The sequence below is a fragment of the Emydura macquarii genome, unplaced genomic scaffold (assembly GCF_026122565.2).
Source record: "Emydura macquarii macquarii isolate MOO-44397 ecotype Brisbane River unplaced genomic scaffold, CSIRO-AGI_Emac_v2 contig_1253, whole genome shotgun sequence".
Taxonomy (NCBI): Eukaryota; Metazoa; Chordata; order Testudines; family Chelidae; genus Emydura; species Emydura macquarii.
Window position 1 is genome coordinate 78,384,831 of NW_027131390.1, and position 18,548 is coordinate 78,403,378.

The window sequence follows — 18,548 nt, forward strand, 5'->3', positions numbered from 1 at the left end:
ACCCTTACTCAAGCTGAGTAGCTACAGAGATCAATGGATACATAGATATGGCCAATACATGGCCTGGCTGCACTACTGTGGGTATCTGAATGCGTGGGAGAGCAGCCTCCATGGAGTTGCCACATCCCTATCTGATACATGTGGATGGAGAATAGGCTCAGCCTTGGCTTAATCCCACAAATGCATCAGACAGCCCAATTGTACCATAATAACGTACCAGGTATAGACTTGTCTCAGTGTATTTCACTCCCAGCCTGAACAAGAAAGGAGCAATTGCATTTAATAAGACGGTGGCAAAGATGATTCTTATGGCACTCCACATGGCAGCCCTTGGGGCAAAAGTGTGATTGCCCAACAATATCCTCTGGGATATCTCAGCAAGAAAGGAATGATGTCCCTGAAGCATAGCCTCATCCACTATTTCCATGGACTATGGATGTGTCAGTCACCCTTCATGAGCCACAGTATTGAAGACAGCTGATAGATGTGATAATATTAGCAAGGTCGCCTGATCTTCAGTTATCACCAGGAGATCATTCACCAACTTGACAAGTGCAGTCTCTGTGCCAAATGCAGGTCAGAATTCCTATTGATAAGGGTCAAGAAAGCTGGAAGCATCCAGCTACTCTGAGTTTTCTTGCCATAAATGTACCATAATACTGACCAAAAAGTTTAGAAGATTAGCTACTAGTTGATAGTTGCATAGACTATCATCATCAAAAGAAGGATTTATGAGCAGAAGCCAAGAACATGCTTCCTTTAAACTAAAAACAATTGGGAACTAGCCATCCCCAAAGGAGGCATTGACAAAATCCACCAGTAAAGGATTTAGTTACAGTATTTCTTTCCAGCCTTCATCTGGTGGGAACCACAAGGATCCAATGCACAGATTGTGACAAGAAGTTTTTCTTCTAAAACAGCCAGACTCTTTGTAAGTGACACCACCTGGAACTAAAGCAAAGATGACCTAGCATTTATTCATTCCAGATAGTGCCCTGCCTCCAGAGACAGAACACAGCTTGTTTCTAATTTTATTAATTTTATCATATTTTAATGTGTAACACAACCCAATGGCTGGACCTTGAAGCTAGACAAAGTCAGACTGGAAATAAGCTGTACATTTTTTACAATGAGGGTAATTAACCATTGAACCAATGGTTGTGGTGGATTCTTCACCACTGACAATTTCTGAAATCAAGATCGGATGTTTTTCTAAATGCTATGTTTTAGGAATTATTTTGGGGAAGTTCTATGGCATGTGGTATATAGGAGGTCAGACCAGATGATCACAGCGGTCCATTCTGGCCTTGGAATCTATTAATTTATGATCAGAAATTTCCTCATAACATAATCATCAACAAAATGGAGACAGTCTTAAATTAGCCAGGCTGTTCAGCATCCAGGAGAAATCTGTGGTTGAGATTTTGGAAATGCCACACTCCCACAGCATAAGAATTCAAAAATATATTTATAATTCATAGATTTTAAGATCAGATGAGACCATTATGATCATCTAGTCTGATGTCCTGCTTAACACAGGCTATAGGATGTCACCTAATAATTCCTGCTAACATGACCATAACTTTTGATTGAGTTAAAGTATATATTTTTTAAAAGACATCCAATCTTGATTTAAAAAATTCAAATGATGGAAAAACAGTACATTGTTCCAACGGTTAGTTAATGTCACTATTAAACATTTGTGCAATATTTTTAGTTTGAATTTGATGCAATCAGCTTCCTCACCAAACTTCAGCCACCTGTGCTCTACTATTCTCCCAGTTACTTCATCTGTCACAGGTCACCCATAAACCACAGTGACCTATGAGGACAAAACTGAGGAGAAAGGTGTCTAGAAATTGCTCTCTCAACAGCTGATGACAAAAGAACATTATAAAATCATACTAAACATATTATTCTCCCTCAGATCCCTCTGGAAACATTCCAGTTTTATTAACCTCTGGGTCAGATCATCAAAATGGATACCTCACCACAGTAGTGGAGATGATCCAGACTGTAACCAGTCATCCAACTTGAACCTGCAACCACCTGGAATAATAGTTCTTCCTGGTGGCAATGAAATTCTGACCCAACTCAGAAAACTTATCTACATAAGTGGTTCTCAAATATTTGTCATTTGCAGTCCAAAAACCACCTGTCATCTCTTGCTATTTACTCACCATTCCTACAATCCTCTCCTTTTGGACTTGGTGAAATGCAGGAAAAAACTTAAGGGTTGTGAGCTTAGGTGAACTGCAGGAAAAATACTTTGTCTGATTTTGTGCGTTTGGGCTTGTGAATGCTGATGGAATTTTTCCTGGTGTGTCTGGCTGCTTTGTGTAGCTTTCAGAGGTGCTAGGTACTGATTATGGGGTTAGCGGACCTGCTAGATGACGGAACCTCCCAATTCACCGAGTGGAAAGCTGAGCAGGAAGTGTTGAGAGTGTTGGGATAGGGTGGGAGGGAAAGCAAAGACAAGGCAGAGTCAGCATTCGGAAGGAAGGGGACAGGAGTGATCCGCTTCTTCTCTCCCCTGCCCTGGTTTTTGCTGACTTCAACTGACCATGGGATTTTGCTGCGTTTTCTTCTATCAAAGTGTGACCCAGTGAGCAGCCCCTTGTGACCTGCTTACTAGTCATGCCAACCAGTTGGGAAGTCCTGATCTACATAGATTTTAGCCACTGAACATTATCACACTCAGTGCCTCAGTATTACAGCAGTGAGGAACTCTGAGATCACTAACATCACTATGCAATAGAGCAGTCTTCAATCCAGCACTTGTTCAACCCTAACTTCATCCTGGGACTCACATTCTAGTGGTCACACAATGTTTGAGGCAGGAGACCTGAGCATATTTCAATTTACAAAGGAGAACTGAAGATTGGCAACAATTCTGGATATCTGACATTCCTTTCCTCTGAAACAAAAACCAAACCAAATCAGCCACTTCTGCCAACTTTGGAAGACGTGTCTGTCATAAACTATATGTATTTATGCAAAACTTCTTAAATTAACTAGTAACTAAACTGAAAGTGTCAACTAACAAGACCTCAGAATACCTAACACAAATATCCAATGCTTTGTCCTGAGCACCTCCTCAGACAAAAGCCAGTGCAAATACACAGTCCTTGCAGTGTGCACTGAAAGTCATTCAGTTCAGGATTTGTCAGACCCAGGAAATGGAGAAAGTTTCAAAGAAAAGGACCCTCCACTAAGAATGTCTGCTCCCCAATTGCATAAATGTGTGAGCACCAGAGCTGATCTCAGTTGAGCCAAACTGACCACTTGACTCAAAGCTAATGCAGAATATAAAGTACAGGTATAATGAGTTCATTGGAGACATAACACTTAACAGGAATATTAGAAAAGTTTTGACACACAGTTTGAGTTTGTTGGCCTCTAACAATTCCACATTTTCCCTAAATTCACTCAGAAGTCCATTGACTTATCTAAAAGCGGAAAGGAAAAATCCCAGGTTAGCAGCTGGAGAAAACAGGGAGTGCACTATTTTAAATATTACATTTTGCTTTTGCTTTGCTGATACAGTCCTTTATCAAAAGTCTTTATTCCCGAAAGAACTAGATAATTCACCTGTATTACTTCAAATGGTTAGCCTAAGGCTACAGTGCTAATTAGATTCAATCAATCCACTGAAGCAAAACCACTTAGGGGCTGATAATTGGTATTTTAGCTCTGCTTGATATACATGAATCTGTCCTGCTCAAGAAACTCTGTGATCATTTTGTAGTATGTTGTAGTTGGAAATCATGGCTGTAGATTGGCTAGCTGGACGCTATCCTTAAAGCTATTGATAAGTGTCTCAAAGGAGATAGTGGGAAAAAGTTTTTTTCAGACAGAGAAAACTCAGACCCCCATTGTGCAAAGATTCACAAATACTTAACTTTCCCTTCAGTGACAATATTCCAATGCTTAAACACTTGCAAAAGGCTTTACAGGACTGTACCTTTATTGCTCAAGACACTGGTAGTGTCTATAATATATTAACACCATTTCACATCATCTTTACTCAAACCATGACCAAGAATTTCTATATTTTATATTCTGACACCTTAAATGACTGCTTTTTGGAGCAGCTAGTCTTAGAACCCACAAGAGGAGAGGCAATTCCTGATTTACTCCTAAGTGGAGCACAGGATCTGGTCCAAGAGGTGAATATAGCTGAACTGCTTGGTAATACTGACCATAATATAATAAAATTTAACATCCTTACGGCATGGGGGACATCAAAGCAGCCCACCATGGTAGCATTTAATTTCAGAAAGGGGAGCTGTACAAAAATGAGGAAGCTGGTTAAACAGAAATTAAAAAATACAATGCCAAAAGTCAAATCCTCCAAACTACATGGAAACTTCTTAAAGACACCATAATGGAGGCTCAATTTAAATGTATACCCCAAATTAAAAAACATAATAAGAGGACCAAAAAAATGCCACTATCGCTAAACAACAAAATAAAAGAAGCAGTTAGAGGCAAAAAGCCATCCTTTAAAAATTGGAAATTAAATCCTATTGAGGAAAATAGAAAAGAGCATAAACTCTGGCAAGTGAAATGTAAAAATATAATTAGGGAGGCCAAAAAAGAATTTGAAGAACAGCTAGCCAAACACTCAAAAAATAACAGCAAAAAAAATGTAAGTACATCAGAAGCAGGAAGCCTGCTAACAAGCCACTGGACGATCAAGAAGCTAAAGGAGCACTCAAGGAAGAGAAGGCCATTGCAGACAAACTCAATTAATTCTTTGTATCAGTCTTCACAGCTGAGGATGTGAGGGAGATTCCCAAACCTGAACCATCCTTTCTAGTTGACAAATCTGAGGAACCGTCCCAGATTCAGGTGTCAGAGGAGATTTTGGAATAAATTGATAAAAATAAACAGTTAATAGATCACCAGGACCAGATGGTATTCACCCAAGAGTTCTGAAGGAACTCAAATGTGAAATTGCAGAATTACTAACTATGATATGTAATCTATCATTTAAATCAGCTTCTGTATCATATGACTGGAGGATAGCTAATGTGATGCCAAATTTTTAAAAAGGCCCCAGAGGCAATCCCAGCAATGACAGGCTTATAAACCTAACTTCAGTACCAGGCAAGTTGGTTAAAACTATAATAAAGAACAGAATTCATCTGTCAGAGACATAGATGAACACAATTTGTTGGGCAGAGTCAACATGGTTTTTGTAAAGGGAAATCAAGCCTCACTAATCTACTAGAATTCATTGAGGGGATCCACAAGCATGTGGACAAGGGTGATCCAGTGGATATAGTGTACTTAGATTTTCAGAAAGCCTTGGACAAGGTTCCTCACCAAAGGCTCCATAAGCAAAGTAAGTTGTCATGGGATAAGAGGAAAGGTCCTCTTCTGGATCAGTATCTGATTAAAGGGTAGGAATAAATGGTCAGTTTTCAGAATGGAGAGAGGTAAATAGTGGTGTCTCCTGGGGTCTGTACTGGGATCATTACTGTTCAACATATTCATAAATGAGCTGGTAAAAGGGGTAAACAGGAAGGTGGCAAAACTTGAAGATGATATGAAACTACTCAAGATAGTTAAGTCCAAAGCAGATGGCGAAGATTTACAAAGAGATCTCACAAAACTGGGTGACTGGGCAACAAAATGGCTGATGAAATTCAATGTTAATAAATGCAAACTAATGCACATTGGAAAACATAATCCCAACTACACATATAAAATTATGGGATCATAATTATGGGATCAAAATTAGCTGTTACCACTCAAGAAAGAGATCTTGGCATCATTGTGGATAGTTCTCTGAAAACATCCACTCAATGTGCAGTGGCAATCAAAAAAACTAACAAAATGTTAGGAATCATTAGGAAAGGGATAGATAAGACAGAAAATATCATATTGCCTTTTTATAAATCCGTGGTATGCCCACATCTTGTGTGTGTACTGTGTGTGTAGTCACCTCATCTCAGAAACGATATATTGAAATTGGAAAAGGTACAGAAAAGGGCAACAAAAATGATTGGGGTGTGGAACAGCTTCCATATGAGGAGAGATTAATAAAACTGGGACTTTTCAGTGTGGAAAAGAGACTACTAAGGGGGGATATGATAGAGGTCTATAAAATCATGATTGGTGTGGAGAACGTACATGAGGAAATGTTATTTACTCCTTCATATAATAGAAGAACCAGGGGACACCCAATGAAATTAATAGGCAGTAGGTTTAAAATGAACAAAAGGAAGTATTTCTGCACACAATGCACAGTCAACCTATGGAACTCTTTGCTGGAGGATGTTGTGAAGGCCAAGACTATAACAGGATTCAAAAAACAACTAGGTAAGTTCATAGAGGATTGGTCCATCAATGGCTATTAGCCAGGATGAGCAGGGATGCACAAAACCATGCTCTGAAGTGTCCCTGGCCTGGGAATGGGTGACAGGATTCTTACCAAATGAAAGATTGGAAAAGAATAGCAGGAACCCAACATTCCCTCCCAGAGCCGATGGGCCTTCATTCCCTTCCAACTCCAATAGATAACAGATCCAAATTTATGTTAGGACCTCTACGAGTTCATCCTCACTGGCATCTCTCACCAGAGACTCACCGAAGGAACAAAAGGACAGAATAAAGATAAACAATAAACAATTTATTAAATAATCACACAGAATCAGAGACCGAAAGGCCTAAAGCCACGAACCCAGGGTAAATTACACTAATGTGATAATGAACAAATTAATAATAAATGTCTTTTAACTCACACACTTAAGGCAATGTGGCGGGTGAGGCAGACACACAAAAGAGTCAGGAAGACTCAGGAACAGAGTTGAGTGCTCAGAAAGAAGCAGCAACGGAAGATCACAGCAGGAACGGACTCATGGTGAAGACAGGAACAACGAACCAAGGACTAGAACCAAACCATGACAGGTCCAAACAGGAACAGGTGCAGTGGACAGTCAAGTCTTCTATCTTCATTCGAAGACAAAGGGAAAATACATTCTGCCTCTTGGGAGCATAGCACCACTCATGTTTCTACAAGGCTTAAATACTGATAGTCCTGACAATCAGATGATCTCCTTTCCTGCCTTTGCACTCTGTACGCTAGTTTGCACATGGTACTTTGACGTTATACACACAGAACACAGGTATGCATGTGGCACTTAAGTATTATGCACATGACACTAAAGGTTTAAATGTCCTATTCATTGGCCTACCAATATAAAGGCATACAAAAGAGGATGCCAATTTAAACTTTATCATCAACCAAGATTTATTTGGGAGAGGTACCCAAAAGCTGTTAAAATCAGGTAACAGGTTGGATCACTTGATGATTACCTGTGCTCTTCATTCCCTCTGAAGCACCTGGCACTGGCCACTGCCAGAAGACGGGAGTCTGGGCTAAATGGACCATTGGTCTCACCCAGTATGGCCGTTCTTACGTTCTTATATATGACGAGAATTAGCAGCTTGTGATGATCCTGATCTGATCTTGAATGATGAAAATGTAAAGAGGTCCTGATCCATATTGAGCCCTTTCTGCTTATAAATTAACAAGGAAGGCTTGAGAGGGTGGAGGGAACCCTCTTTTTTTTAAGCATTAGACAGCCTGAACATAGGAGAGTTTCACCAGGTATACTGATAGTTATACAGGTATATTTCTAACAAGATAACACAAACACTGCTGATCCATCTCTTCCAGTAGGAGTGGCTTTTTTCAGTTTAATTTAAATCCTTTCCCCAAAAAATAAATTAAGGCCATGTCTGCACTCGTAACTTTCGCCAGCATAGTTATGTTAGTCAGGAGTGAGAAGATATGTGATCCTTGCCCCACATAGCTGTGCCAATAAAAGCCCATCATCTCGTACTGGCACAACTGCCCTTTCGCCAGCATAGTTTATTGAGGGGTAGGGTGGGGGGCTGGAATAAGCTAGAATAGAGCAAAGTCGTGCCAGAATAAGCATCCACTTGTCAAGCATTTTGCCTCAAACCCCTCCTGTAGGGCAATGAAAGCATCTACATGGGTGGACTGCTAGAACCAAATCAGTTTAAATTCACAGCGTTGTCCGTCCTGCTGTAGCTCTTCTGTATACAGAGTCTTGCACAGGGGATATACTGCCAGGCCCTTCCCATCCCATGTGCCCATAGAAGGGCTTAACTCCACTTCCGCTCTGGCTGTTGCTCAGTCCAGTCAGCTTTTGAGAGCAAACACCACCTACCCACCCCTGCCCTAGAGTAACCAGATATCCCCCTATTAAAGGCTCTTTCTTATATAGAACCCACCCTATTATCCCCCTTCCCAATTTTACACACTTGCTATCTGGTCACCCTACTGGTCACAGAGATCCCAGAAGCTTGCAGAGAGCGACCCATGGCACCCAACCCTGCTCATCCTCTCCAGGTGCTGGCAGCTCCCACACAGCCAGTCCAGCAGCTCCTCTTTCAGCCCAGTCCCTTCGGGAACTGTGGAAGGCTGGAAGCCCTTTCTCCCTATTCTCCCTACCCTCATTGCCGCCCAGATGGGGGAGGGCTCAAGTTTTTCTCCACCTCCGCCCCCTCTTCCCCAACGAGCCCCCGGAGGCGGTTTCCTTTCCATGGCTCCGCCCCTTCTCGCTGCCAAGCAGCCAATGGAAATGTTCTCCCGAGTCCCGCCCCAGAGCCCGAACGCCGCCGGGAGGGTGGAGTTGTCGTCTGCGAAGTGCAGCCCCGCCCGGGGCGGCGTCGCTCTGGTTACGGCTGCGGGCTCGCGCTGCGGTCGGTGGCCATGGAGTCCCTGGCGCAGCGGGTCGGTAATGGTGGCCATGGTGCGGCCGCCCGCCCTGAGGCCGCTCCTCTCTCTCCGCTGCCCACGGCCCCGGCCGGCGCCTTCTTAGGGTGCTGGGCTGAGAGAGGAGGCGGCCCTGGGGGGGGTAAGCGGTACTCGGCAGGAGGGGGCGGGCAGGGCACCGAGCTGCGGGCGGAGGAGGCTCCGCTGTGGGCCGCCGGGAAGGCGACGATACGGAGCCGGCCTGGTTGCGGCGGCGTTTGGGACAGGCGGGGGCGGGGGTCGGTGGGAGTCGCTGAAGGCGGTGGGCGCTTTCCCGTCCTCTCAGCGCCGGTCCTTGGTACGTCACGTCACGTCACGGTAGCGCTTCCCTTTCAGGCGCTGATCAGTTACTATTGCCAGGAAGGGTACTTCCATCACGTCCAGGTGGCTGCTAATGAGGGTCTCAAGAAGTTTGGCAACGACCCCGTGTTCCTGTTTTACCGGGCCTATGGCATGATGATGGAAGGTGGGTCGCTTTAGTAAAAGTTGAAGTGGAAGCCAACGGCTTCAAATCCAGGCCCCTTCACTAACCCTTCCCCTGAGACCCACCGCCATCTCCTGGGGTTTTACAACTGCGTTTTACTATTTTTTTAGGGTTGTTATTGATGACTTGAATTTTGGAAGCACCTAGAGGCCTGGGTTGAAATCAGGGGCCCCGTGGGCTGTGAATGTAACAGACATGAGCTAAACAGATAAGACCAACAAAGGGTGGGAGATGAAACAGGTACAGGGAAGTGACAGTTTTTAAAGCTTTCTCTTGGAGCTGGCTTTTTATTTTAACTTTGTGATAAAATACATAAAAAATTTTCCGATTTGAGTTCCATCTTGTGGGGCTTTCTTTAGATTTACTAGTATTAGATCTACTTATTATTAAGTACTTTTGGAAAATGGAATTTGGGGGAAAAAAACAGTTGTAGGCACTCCATTTGTCCCTGTATTCATGCTAGTTTTGTCTTTTTACAGTCAAATTTCCTATTTAAAAAAAAAGTGTTTTCCTTCTCCTGTTGCTGATGTGGAAAATACCGGGTTCTAAAGGGGAACCAGTGCTTAAAGTGCTGCTAAAAAGCATAATATAAAATGAATAGAGGGGGTTTTTCACATTTGGTGACTGGTAGAAATAAAACAAGACCACTTCTAGGTGTTCTCAGTATTAAGATGATTTTCTTTCTCCTGTTACTTTGTGACAGATGTATGTCTGGCCTACACTAGGATATTAGGTTATTATAACTACATTGCTCAGTGGGTTGAAAAATGCACACCCTGAGTAACTCAGTTAAATCAACCTAACAGCAGGTGTAGACAGCCTAGGTTAACAGGAGAATTCTCCTGTCAACCTAGCTACTGCTTCTCGAGGAGGAGAAGTACATATGTCAACGGGGAACCCTTCCTGTCACAATGTCCTTACTGAAGCACTATGGTGGAGCAGCTGCACTGCTGCATTTGAAGTGTAGACAAGTTCTTACGCAAACAAATGAAAATGATTATTTTTGCAATTTGCTTATTTTGTGTATTTGACTTCATTTTGCATAAAGCTAACCTTGCTATTCACATATCTTTCAGTTTTTTTCAAGTAGTTAATTATATCAATGTGAATATACTAATATTAATGTATGAAATTTAATTATAACAGTAGTAGGTAAAACACTTTCAGGGAAGCGTAGGGTTTTTTTTTAAAGCTGATCATGTCTCTTTATATCTTGTTCCTTTAGGTCATGTTCAGGAGGCTATTCGGGAACTTGAGTCTATTAAAAACAAACAAGAGGTATCCCTTTGCACAATGATGGCACTGATCTATGCCCATAAAAAGAGCTCTAATCCAGGTATCTTCATTGAAAATACTATTGCCTTTCTGTGTTTTACATAGTCTTATAATATTTAATAAATAAAATAAATAATAAACCCAGTTGCTGGCAATCTAACCTGAAAAATATACTTGTATCTTAATTAAACAAAAATGCACACTTTAGATCTCCATATAACTGTAATTTCTAATTCTATAATTAGATGAAGTGTGACAGAAGTATATTAAAAATATTGATTATATAATAAATGGAAGTATCTGTGCAGACAAAATATTGAAAAGTCACAGCTCTGTTTCTGGACATATTAAAATCTCTCTTCGCCTTAAGCAACGGCCATCTTCACTCTCCTGGCTACCTTAAGCCTCTGTCTTTTTTTGTCTCCTGTGCTGCTTTACTGTTGCCAGCCTTTATTTCTTTGGCATCCCAAAAGCCAGTCAGAAAATATTTTTCCTTTTCAGAGGATATGCAATTCTTAGTTCCCTGTGTAGCCTCACTTACCTTTAAATTGGCAGTAGAAACTATTATTCCATTTAGGAACACTTTCTTGCCCCTGTTGTATCCATTGGACAGTGAATTGAGATGACCTGGCCGATGAGTATTTGTGTACATAAAGTATGAAGGACAGAGTGCCACTGAAGTAATGGGCCTGAAAATTCCTTACTAATTGATAGTTCTATCCAAGTTCTCTCTTCTTATAAAACACTTATTTCTGGAGTTTGTTGCATGAACACAATCCTGGTATGCTTTTTGTTTTCCTATAGGGTATGGTGTCTTTCATGCAGTGCTGAAGCATAGGGTTGCTGACTTTCGCTTTGGCAATAAACAAATGATCTCTTTCCTCATGTTGTTCACCAAAACAATTCCTTGATGTTGGAACAAAGTATATTACCTCATATACCACAAAGTGCACACATACTGCTGACTCACTTCTATTGTTTCCATTTTTAAAAGTTGTTAGAATATTGAAGTTTTGCAAATACTATTCCAAATTCATACAGAGGTTTTAATTCTTTCCACTAAGAACTTAAGCACTGATCATACTATACAGAACATGTAATAGCAATCATTAAAGTATTACCACAGAAAAAAATTATTAAAAAAATTAGTTTTTTTTTACACTTTTTGTAAGTTAAAAAGAAACACTGCAAAATTCTGTGTTAACTTCTAACATGGGGAACTTAAATTGGTTCAGAACTCACAATCATGGTTACAAGATTTCCCTCCTTTCATTTCCAGAAGTGGAAAGCCTTTTTTTTTTTTTTTTTTTGGTAAGTATTGGCCCATTTAAGGTCATCTTTGAAGGGCCATTTCAATCTGAAAAGTAAGTTTAAAATGGTATTGTGTGGGCTTCCTTATTTGTGATTTCCATATAAAAATTTCCTTAGCTTACATGTAAAACATGGCTTTTCCAACAGACAGTCCTGTAAACTCCACATGGGAGCTGAAAGTTGCACTGAATTTCTGGCTTGTGCACCTTCTCTAGTATTAAGTATTCTACAGGTCAAATTCTTCCCTGGTTCGCATCTGTGTAACTGAGGGCAGAATTTGGCAGTGCAGTTAAAAAGTGGGTAATTATGTTGGTGCAATTCTGTTGATGTACCTTGCTCTCTCAAGCATTGTAGGTCAGATACAGTTAACAGGATTAACAAATTTTAAAGGCTTATTTTTGTTACTAAAGTAAGCAGTGTGGCCCTGAATACACCTAGGAAATATACTGCAATTAGAAAGTACTATTTTATAGTTAGTTTTTACAGTAGTACATGTTAAATAAAAAACTTGAAAGTTAAAAGCAGTGGTGTCCTTGAAAATATAGGAGAGAGTCTGCAGGGTTTTGGAGATAGCAGGTGCTGAGAAAACTAACCCTCACCCCTCCCACTCCCCACCCCCCAAAAAAAAAAAAAAGTTGTGATATGATACTCTGAATCAGGTCTTGAAAATCCATTTGCCATGTCACCTGGCAAGATTTTTATTCTATATAGGTTTTTATACCACTCTCATCACCATAGTGTCTAAGTGCAGTCTAGTAGTGCATTAAGCACATTTGTCATGTATTTTGCTCTGTCATCTTCTCCCCAGAGAGGGAAGCATATGCAGTGATGTCATGTTATTTATTAAATATATCTATTGCAGTGTGTTTATATTAGAGAAGGACAGGTCAAAGATATGCACATTGCACTGGAAAGTAATGAGGTTTATGATCCTCCTTAGTTCCTGGGGGAGTTAATTCCACAGTTTCCGATCATTCCTAAGAAAGTTTTATCTCCTGTATAGATCAGCTTTTTTTTTTTTTTGGTCTCTGCTACTGCCTGATTGGGTACTTCTGGTTCCCAGTGCGGGGTGTGGTTGACTGGTCAGTTCATAACTCATGTGTTTATAACTCTGAGATTCTACTGTGTGGTGGAGAACTCTCCACTTCCCTATCCCGCCTCATAGCAGCCATAGAACTCTGGTTAGGCAAGAAGAGACCGAAAGCTTTCTTCTCTTGTCCTGCAGTAAAGATGGGTATTGCTTTAAAATTACCACTCAGTTAGTAGCTAAATAGTGATAATAAAAGACGTACCTTGGCTCTTGTCTGGGGATTCCATTACCTTTGCAGAAATCTCATCAGGTGAGTTTACAGAAAAGCTTGTCACTGGAGCATGTTTAGAACTCCAGCTAGTGGGGGAATACCACATTTGGCAATGTGCTTTGCTTTGGGACTCCACATTATGCAGCATCTGCTCTTATTATACAATGACGTTGGTAAGATAAGATAAAAAAAATTAAAAGAATTCCCACTGTTACTGGTTGTTTTCAGATCGAGATGCTATTTTGGAGCTGGATGCTAAAATGAAGGAAAATCGTAAGACTGCAGGACAACAGGCCTTGTACTTTGCAGGCTTGTTTTTGTGGCATCTTGGTCGTCCGGATAAAGCCCGTGAATACATTGATAGAATGATCAAAGTTTCTAATGGTAATAAAGAGGTAACTGTCTTTTTCAGATCTTCAGATATGGAGTGCTTTATAATGATGGGCAAATAGTATTATACCCGTTTTTTTCAGATTGGGAAATTGAGACAAGAATACAAGATTACATAGAAAGTCATTAGCAGTCGGGGGGAATAGATCTTGCATTTCCCGACTGCCAGTAGTCACCTACTCTAACCATTACCTCCCTGTTATAGTCCATTTTGAATACTTTAGTGGATTTAAATGAGAGGTTATAATAGCTATAAGAGAGATGTTTACATTTATTCCTGCTTATTAGTATGAAATAGCATAGTACAGTTTACTTCATTTATTACCTTCAACTATGAACTCTAACTGAATTTTGCTTTACAGGGGTTGATTTTGAAAGGTTGGCTTGATCTCACGTGTGGAAAAGAAGCTTATATTAAAAAAACTGTGAAATACTTTGATGAAGGAATGCAAGATGGGAATGATCCTTTTGCCCTGTTGGGTAAGGTGAGTTCATTTTATTATTTTAACACTTCCACAGTGTGTTTCAAAATATTTTCTAAACATCTTAAATATAACACTGGTGGTTGTGGTGAAATTGCTAACTGTTTTGTGGGGAAACTAAAAAGAGCTGCTAAGTGATTTGCCTAAGATCATAGAGGGAGTCCTTGGGATTTGAATTCAGGAGTTGTTGCTTTGATCTTTTGTTCAAATAACTAGTCTGAGCTGTTCCATGATATGGGGTGATAATGTGTCAACTGTTTTTATGTTATAAAAAAAAATGCTGTGTGTATTTTTCTAAGATTGTGTAGTACAAGAACAGTTCTCATATTGAGCATGTTAATCATAATTAAAAGAAGATTTGAAAATAAACTTCATATTAATAGTGTTTTTTATAAACAGTGGCTAACATTTCTATAGCTCTTACTGTAGAAAGCCCATTATGTATTTATCAAACTTCAATCCTACCTATAAATGTGATCCAACAAAGCTACATCAGTGGCAGTGTTAGGCACCTGCAACCCATGCAGTCACAGGCATCCCCAAATTGGGGGGAGCAAGCCAAATCTGGCCTGCGAAGGCCTTTCATTTAGCCTACTGAACGTCAGTTGCTCCATTCTCCTCCCCAGTCGGGGCTCCATTGTAAGGACGGCCTTGCTGTCTCGCTCCAGCACCTGGGCTCTCCAGTCCTGGCTGAAGCATTCCTGCACTGACCCAACTATGAGCTCCTCAGCCAACTTGGAGAATGCTTTGTAGCCATGGGGGAAAAGGCCACCTGGAAGCCAGAGAGTGCAAGAGCTGCCAGGTCCCAGGGCCAGATGAAGCTGGGTAGTGGGGCTGCCTGGACAGTAGAGACCATAGCTGGGAGCTTGGCACAGTCAGTGGGGGACAGAGACAGGCTTCGGGTGGGAGTCACTCCCTGCTTCCCTGGGCCTGCCCCAGTTCCCCCCAGTGCCTCCATCTTTCTTCCAGTGCCAGGTAGGGGCTCTAGAATTGAGCTTGGTCATGGGCCCCTACGGAACAAACACTGCTGCTGAAATCTTGTAAGGGTATAAGATCATCATAAAAGTCTCTGCTCTGGCTATAGATGGACACAAGGGGGCACAATTGGGTCACAGTGAGTTATTGCTTCAGCTACTGTGTTGGATTCTTAATCCTGGATTTCCTTATGTGGATTTGTTTCATAATCTTAACATTTCTGTACTATAGATTGTGTCCTTTGATTTTCCTTTTATTTTTTCCTCTGGTAAACTGTTGATTTAAAGTCTACAAACTTTAGTTTAACCACTCCTCACCCCTTCAGCTGGTGAGTTAGTATCCACTCATGTACATTTATGTGTATTTTAAGTACTTAAGCATGTTTAGAATGTAACCTTCTTACTCCCAAATTAAAACTAGCTTTTGGATGATGATCTTGCCTGCCTAGGAGGCACCGTGTTAAAATGTAGGCTACGGACTAAATATGATCACCGAATGTGTAACTGAGTCCATGTATTTTAATATAAGCACACAAAAGGTGTCTTAATTCACTAAATAAATGTATTAGCCTAAATTTTCCTCTCTGAGGAAATCACTTAAAGTAAAAGCAAATTTACTATCATTGTAGCTGAAGTAGATATTTGTCCAGATCGTGCAATCACCTTACAACTTGGCAAAGTTCAGCACAGTTAAAAAGATACACCTTGTTAAAAATTTTTGTACCAATTATAGTTGCAGGTAATGCCCAGGTTAGTATAATTGAACTGTTGATAGGGAAAATCCCATAAATAGTCTGTTTTTTCAGGTAGTCTGCTGCTTGTATATAACAGCACTTTATATATAATCCATTTCACTCCTCCCCTTTTCCCCAGTTTGGGCTTTAGAGAGGCTACAGTTGGGCACAACCATTTAACAGTGTGTTGTCCATTGCATGATCAAGGCATTAGTTTCTGCATTAAAGGCCAAAATAAAAGCAAAAAAAAAAAAAAAAAATATGAACATTTTTAATGAAGAAATGTTAAAAAAATATTCAGAATATATTATTAAGGGGTCTTCAATCAGAAACTAGCTTTCTTTTTAAAAATAGCCATCTTATAAAAGTTCAAGTTGCCAATGCCCCTTGAAATCTTTGCTGAAGTGGACAAGATTATTGTGCATTGACAAGTTTGCACAACGCCTAATCATGCTGCTGTATGTCTAGCTTCAACCACCTTTAATCCTTGACTTTCATGTGCACTAAACTCAACCAAGTAAATCTAAAATTTTGTGAAATATTTTAGATTTTGTAGCATACAAACATCCTTAACACACACACACAATCAAATAACACTTGAACAAATACAGATCTTAAACCTACATGAGATGGTAAGATGTTAGTTGATCAAAAAAGATACTACATCATCAGTATATGAAAATATAAATACTAAAATCTGAGAGCCTTATATATCTCTTCACAGATAATTGTGAGATATACAATTAAGATCTATTATCCCCTCAGCATTATGAAATGTGTGGTCACATGCATTCATGTTGCTTTAATACAAGAAATTTCAATCTGCATCGTACTTTGGTGGTTCATTTTTGATTTGTTAAGGTAATTAGTAGTAACTTTTGTCTTGCCATTTCTTTCCTGACTCAAAGAACACATAATCATCTTGCCATTATGAAGAATGTATTACTTATGAAGATCGTTTTCTTTTTGCAAAAGAATTCATGTTAAAGAATTTGAAGCAAGATTACGTAATGGTAATCTACAAATAAAAAGAACATTAAACGTCAGAAAACTTTACACAATATTGTGCATGTATGTTAATGGTAATGTTAAAGGCATATGTAGATGTGCAGGGAGTAGGGGGAGACTTACCCAACTTTGAGTTCAGTCTCCAGTATCGTTAATGTTGGGTCATCATAACTTAAAGTATTAGCTGGAAAGCCAGTCCTCCTGCAGTCTCAATAGAAAGATTAAAAAAAAAGATAATGTGCTAGATACCACTCTTCCACTATTTAAGAATATAAAACTCAATGCTTGTGTAGTACTTTTATTTTCAGAGTGCTTTGCAAACACTAATGCTCACAAAGGCCGTGACACACAAGAGCTGATTGTCTTCAGGTGAAGTCCCATGCACTTTGTTGTTAAACATTTCTGGGCAGGCAACAGCCATTCCTGTTGCTAGGGTGGGCCCCTTAGTCATCTGCCCTGCTAATTCCTTAGTTGTATAGCAAGAGAACATTTTAATACTGCATTGAACTCAGTGAATGCCTGGTAGAGATTTGGAGAAGGAATTTGTTCCCTCCACCTCTTCATATGAAAGTTAATAAAGTGTCCTGTTGCTTTAAATCCACTCATGTCCGTCTTCATTCTCCTGCATGTCCTGATCAATAATTTATAACTGCAATGCTGTAGTAACCTTCATTATAAAGGTGCTTACAGAGCTGCAGCTTTTGACTTCTCTTCTCTGTTTACATCTTCTGTTGTGCTTAAGACTGGAGTAAATATAGAGGGAAATTCTTCTGTTTATTTAAAATGTTTTTACCAGTGTCTATGAAAATACTAATGAATCTTGACACTTTTGCAATAGTATAGTGTTGATAGGACTTCTTTTCCTTTCACTAGGCACAATATTTTGAGGTGCGCCAGAATTATTCAGAAGCTTTAGAAACTGTGAACCAGATAATAGCCAACTTCCCAAACTTTCTTCCTGCTTTCATAAAGAAAATGAAACTACAATTAGCCTTGCAGGACTGGGAGCAAGCAATTGAAACAGCACAAAGGTTCAGTATACATATGTCAGTGTTGTTGCTTTGTTTCAGTTAAGAACATGGGAAATGCACTAGTTTGGGTCTGGTTTTGGTTTTGTGTTTAAAATGTTTGTGCCTCAGTCTGCTGCCAGTGACCTAGTATGAGATAAGACTAAGTAAATTAACCCAAATCATGTTATGCAGTTACGGTATGTGCATCTGTCCAAATTTTAGAAAATTTCTGTAAATTTAAAACTCCCACATCTTGCTCTGTGGAAAATACCACAATGCTTTACTAACTAAGCATCTGTTCATCTTTTTAAGGTCGGCATGAAGTCAGTTAACTTTCATTATGGAACTCTGATCATATTTAACTCCATATTTAACCTTGTAATCCCAGATATGATTGTGATCCTCTAAGTTTTAAAAAAAACCACCACCCTAAAACCTCTCCTTTACAATTTTACTGTCATTTGGTGGCTTCTTGCCTAAAGAGAGTTTTAGCAGGGAGTATAGCTGAGGTTAGTCCTGCTTTGAGCAGGGGGTTGGACTAGATGACCTCCTGAGGTCCCTTCCAACTCTAATATTCTATGATTCTATTTTGAGGTGGTTCTGACAAGATTGTTAGGGGGAGAGGTTTCATAATTTTCATTTTTGAAATGTTTTCTAATGGCTTTTTTGGTAATATTACATCTCAAAAGTGGCTTGGCTTAGGGGCCCCAAATTAAATTCAGTCACTAATCTTTAATGAGTACTAAGGCCAAGATTAAAAATAAACAAAAAATTCCCAGGACTCT

The 18,548-nt window shown here is 40.0% G+C and overlaps 1 protein-coding gene across 6 annotated transcripts in view; it reads left to right on the top strand.

The window, feature by feature from the left end:
* The first annotated feature begins 8,656 nt into the window (after positions 1–8,656).
* The window catches only part of TTC21B (tetratricopeptide repeat domain 21B), an 83,197-nt gene continuing 73,305 nt past the window's right edge, over positions 8,657–18,548 (top strand). For 4 of the 6 annotated variants that reach the window (XR_010919876.1, XR_010919877.1, XR_010919878.1 and 1 more), the window contains exons 1-6: positions 8,657–8,773; positions 9,131–9,260; positions 10,504–10,614; positions 13,394–13,560; positions 13,918–14,040; positions 17,627–17,784. Coding sequence is in view for 3 of the 6 variants with exons in the window: in XM_067549324.1 (XP_067405425.1) it covers positions 8,753–8,773; positions 9,131–9,260; positions 10,504–10,614; positions 13,394–13,560; positions 13,918–14,040; positions 17,627–17,784 (710 nt within the window). In the remaining 3 variants the exon portion in view is untranslated. The other 2 variants (XM_067549325.1, XM_067549327.1) reach the window with 2 other exon arrangements.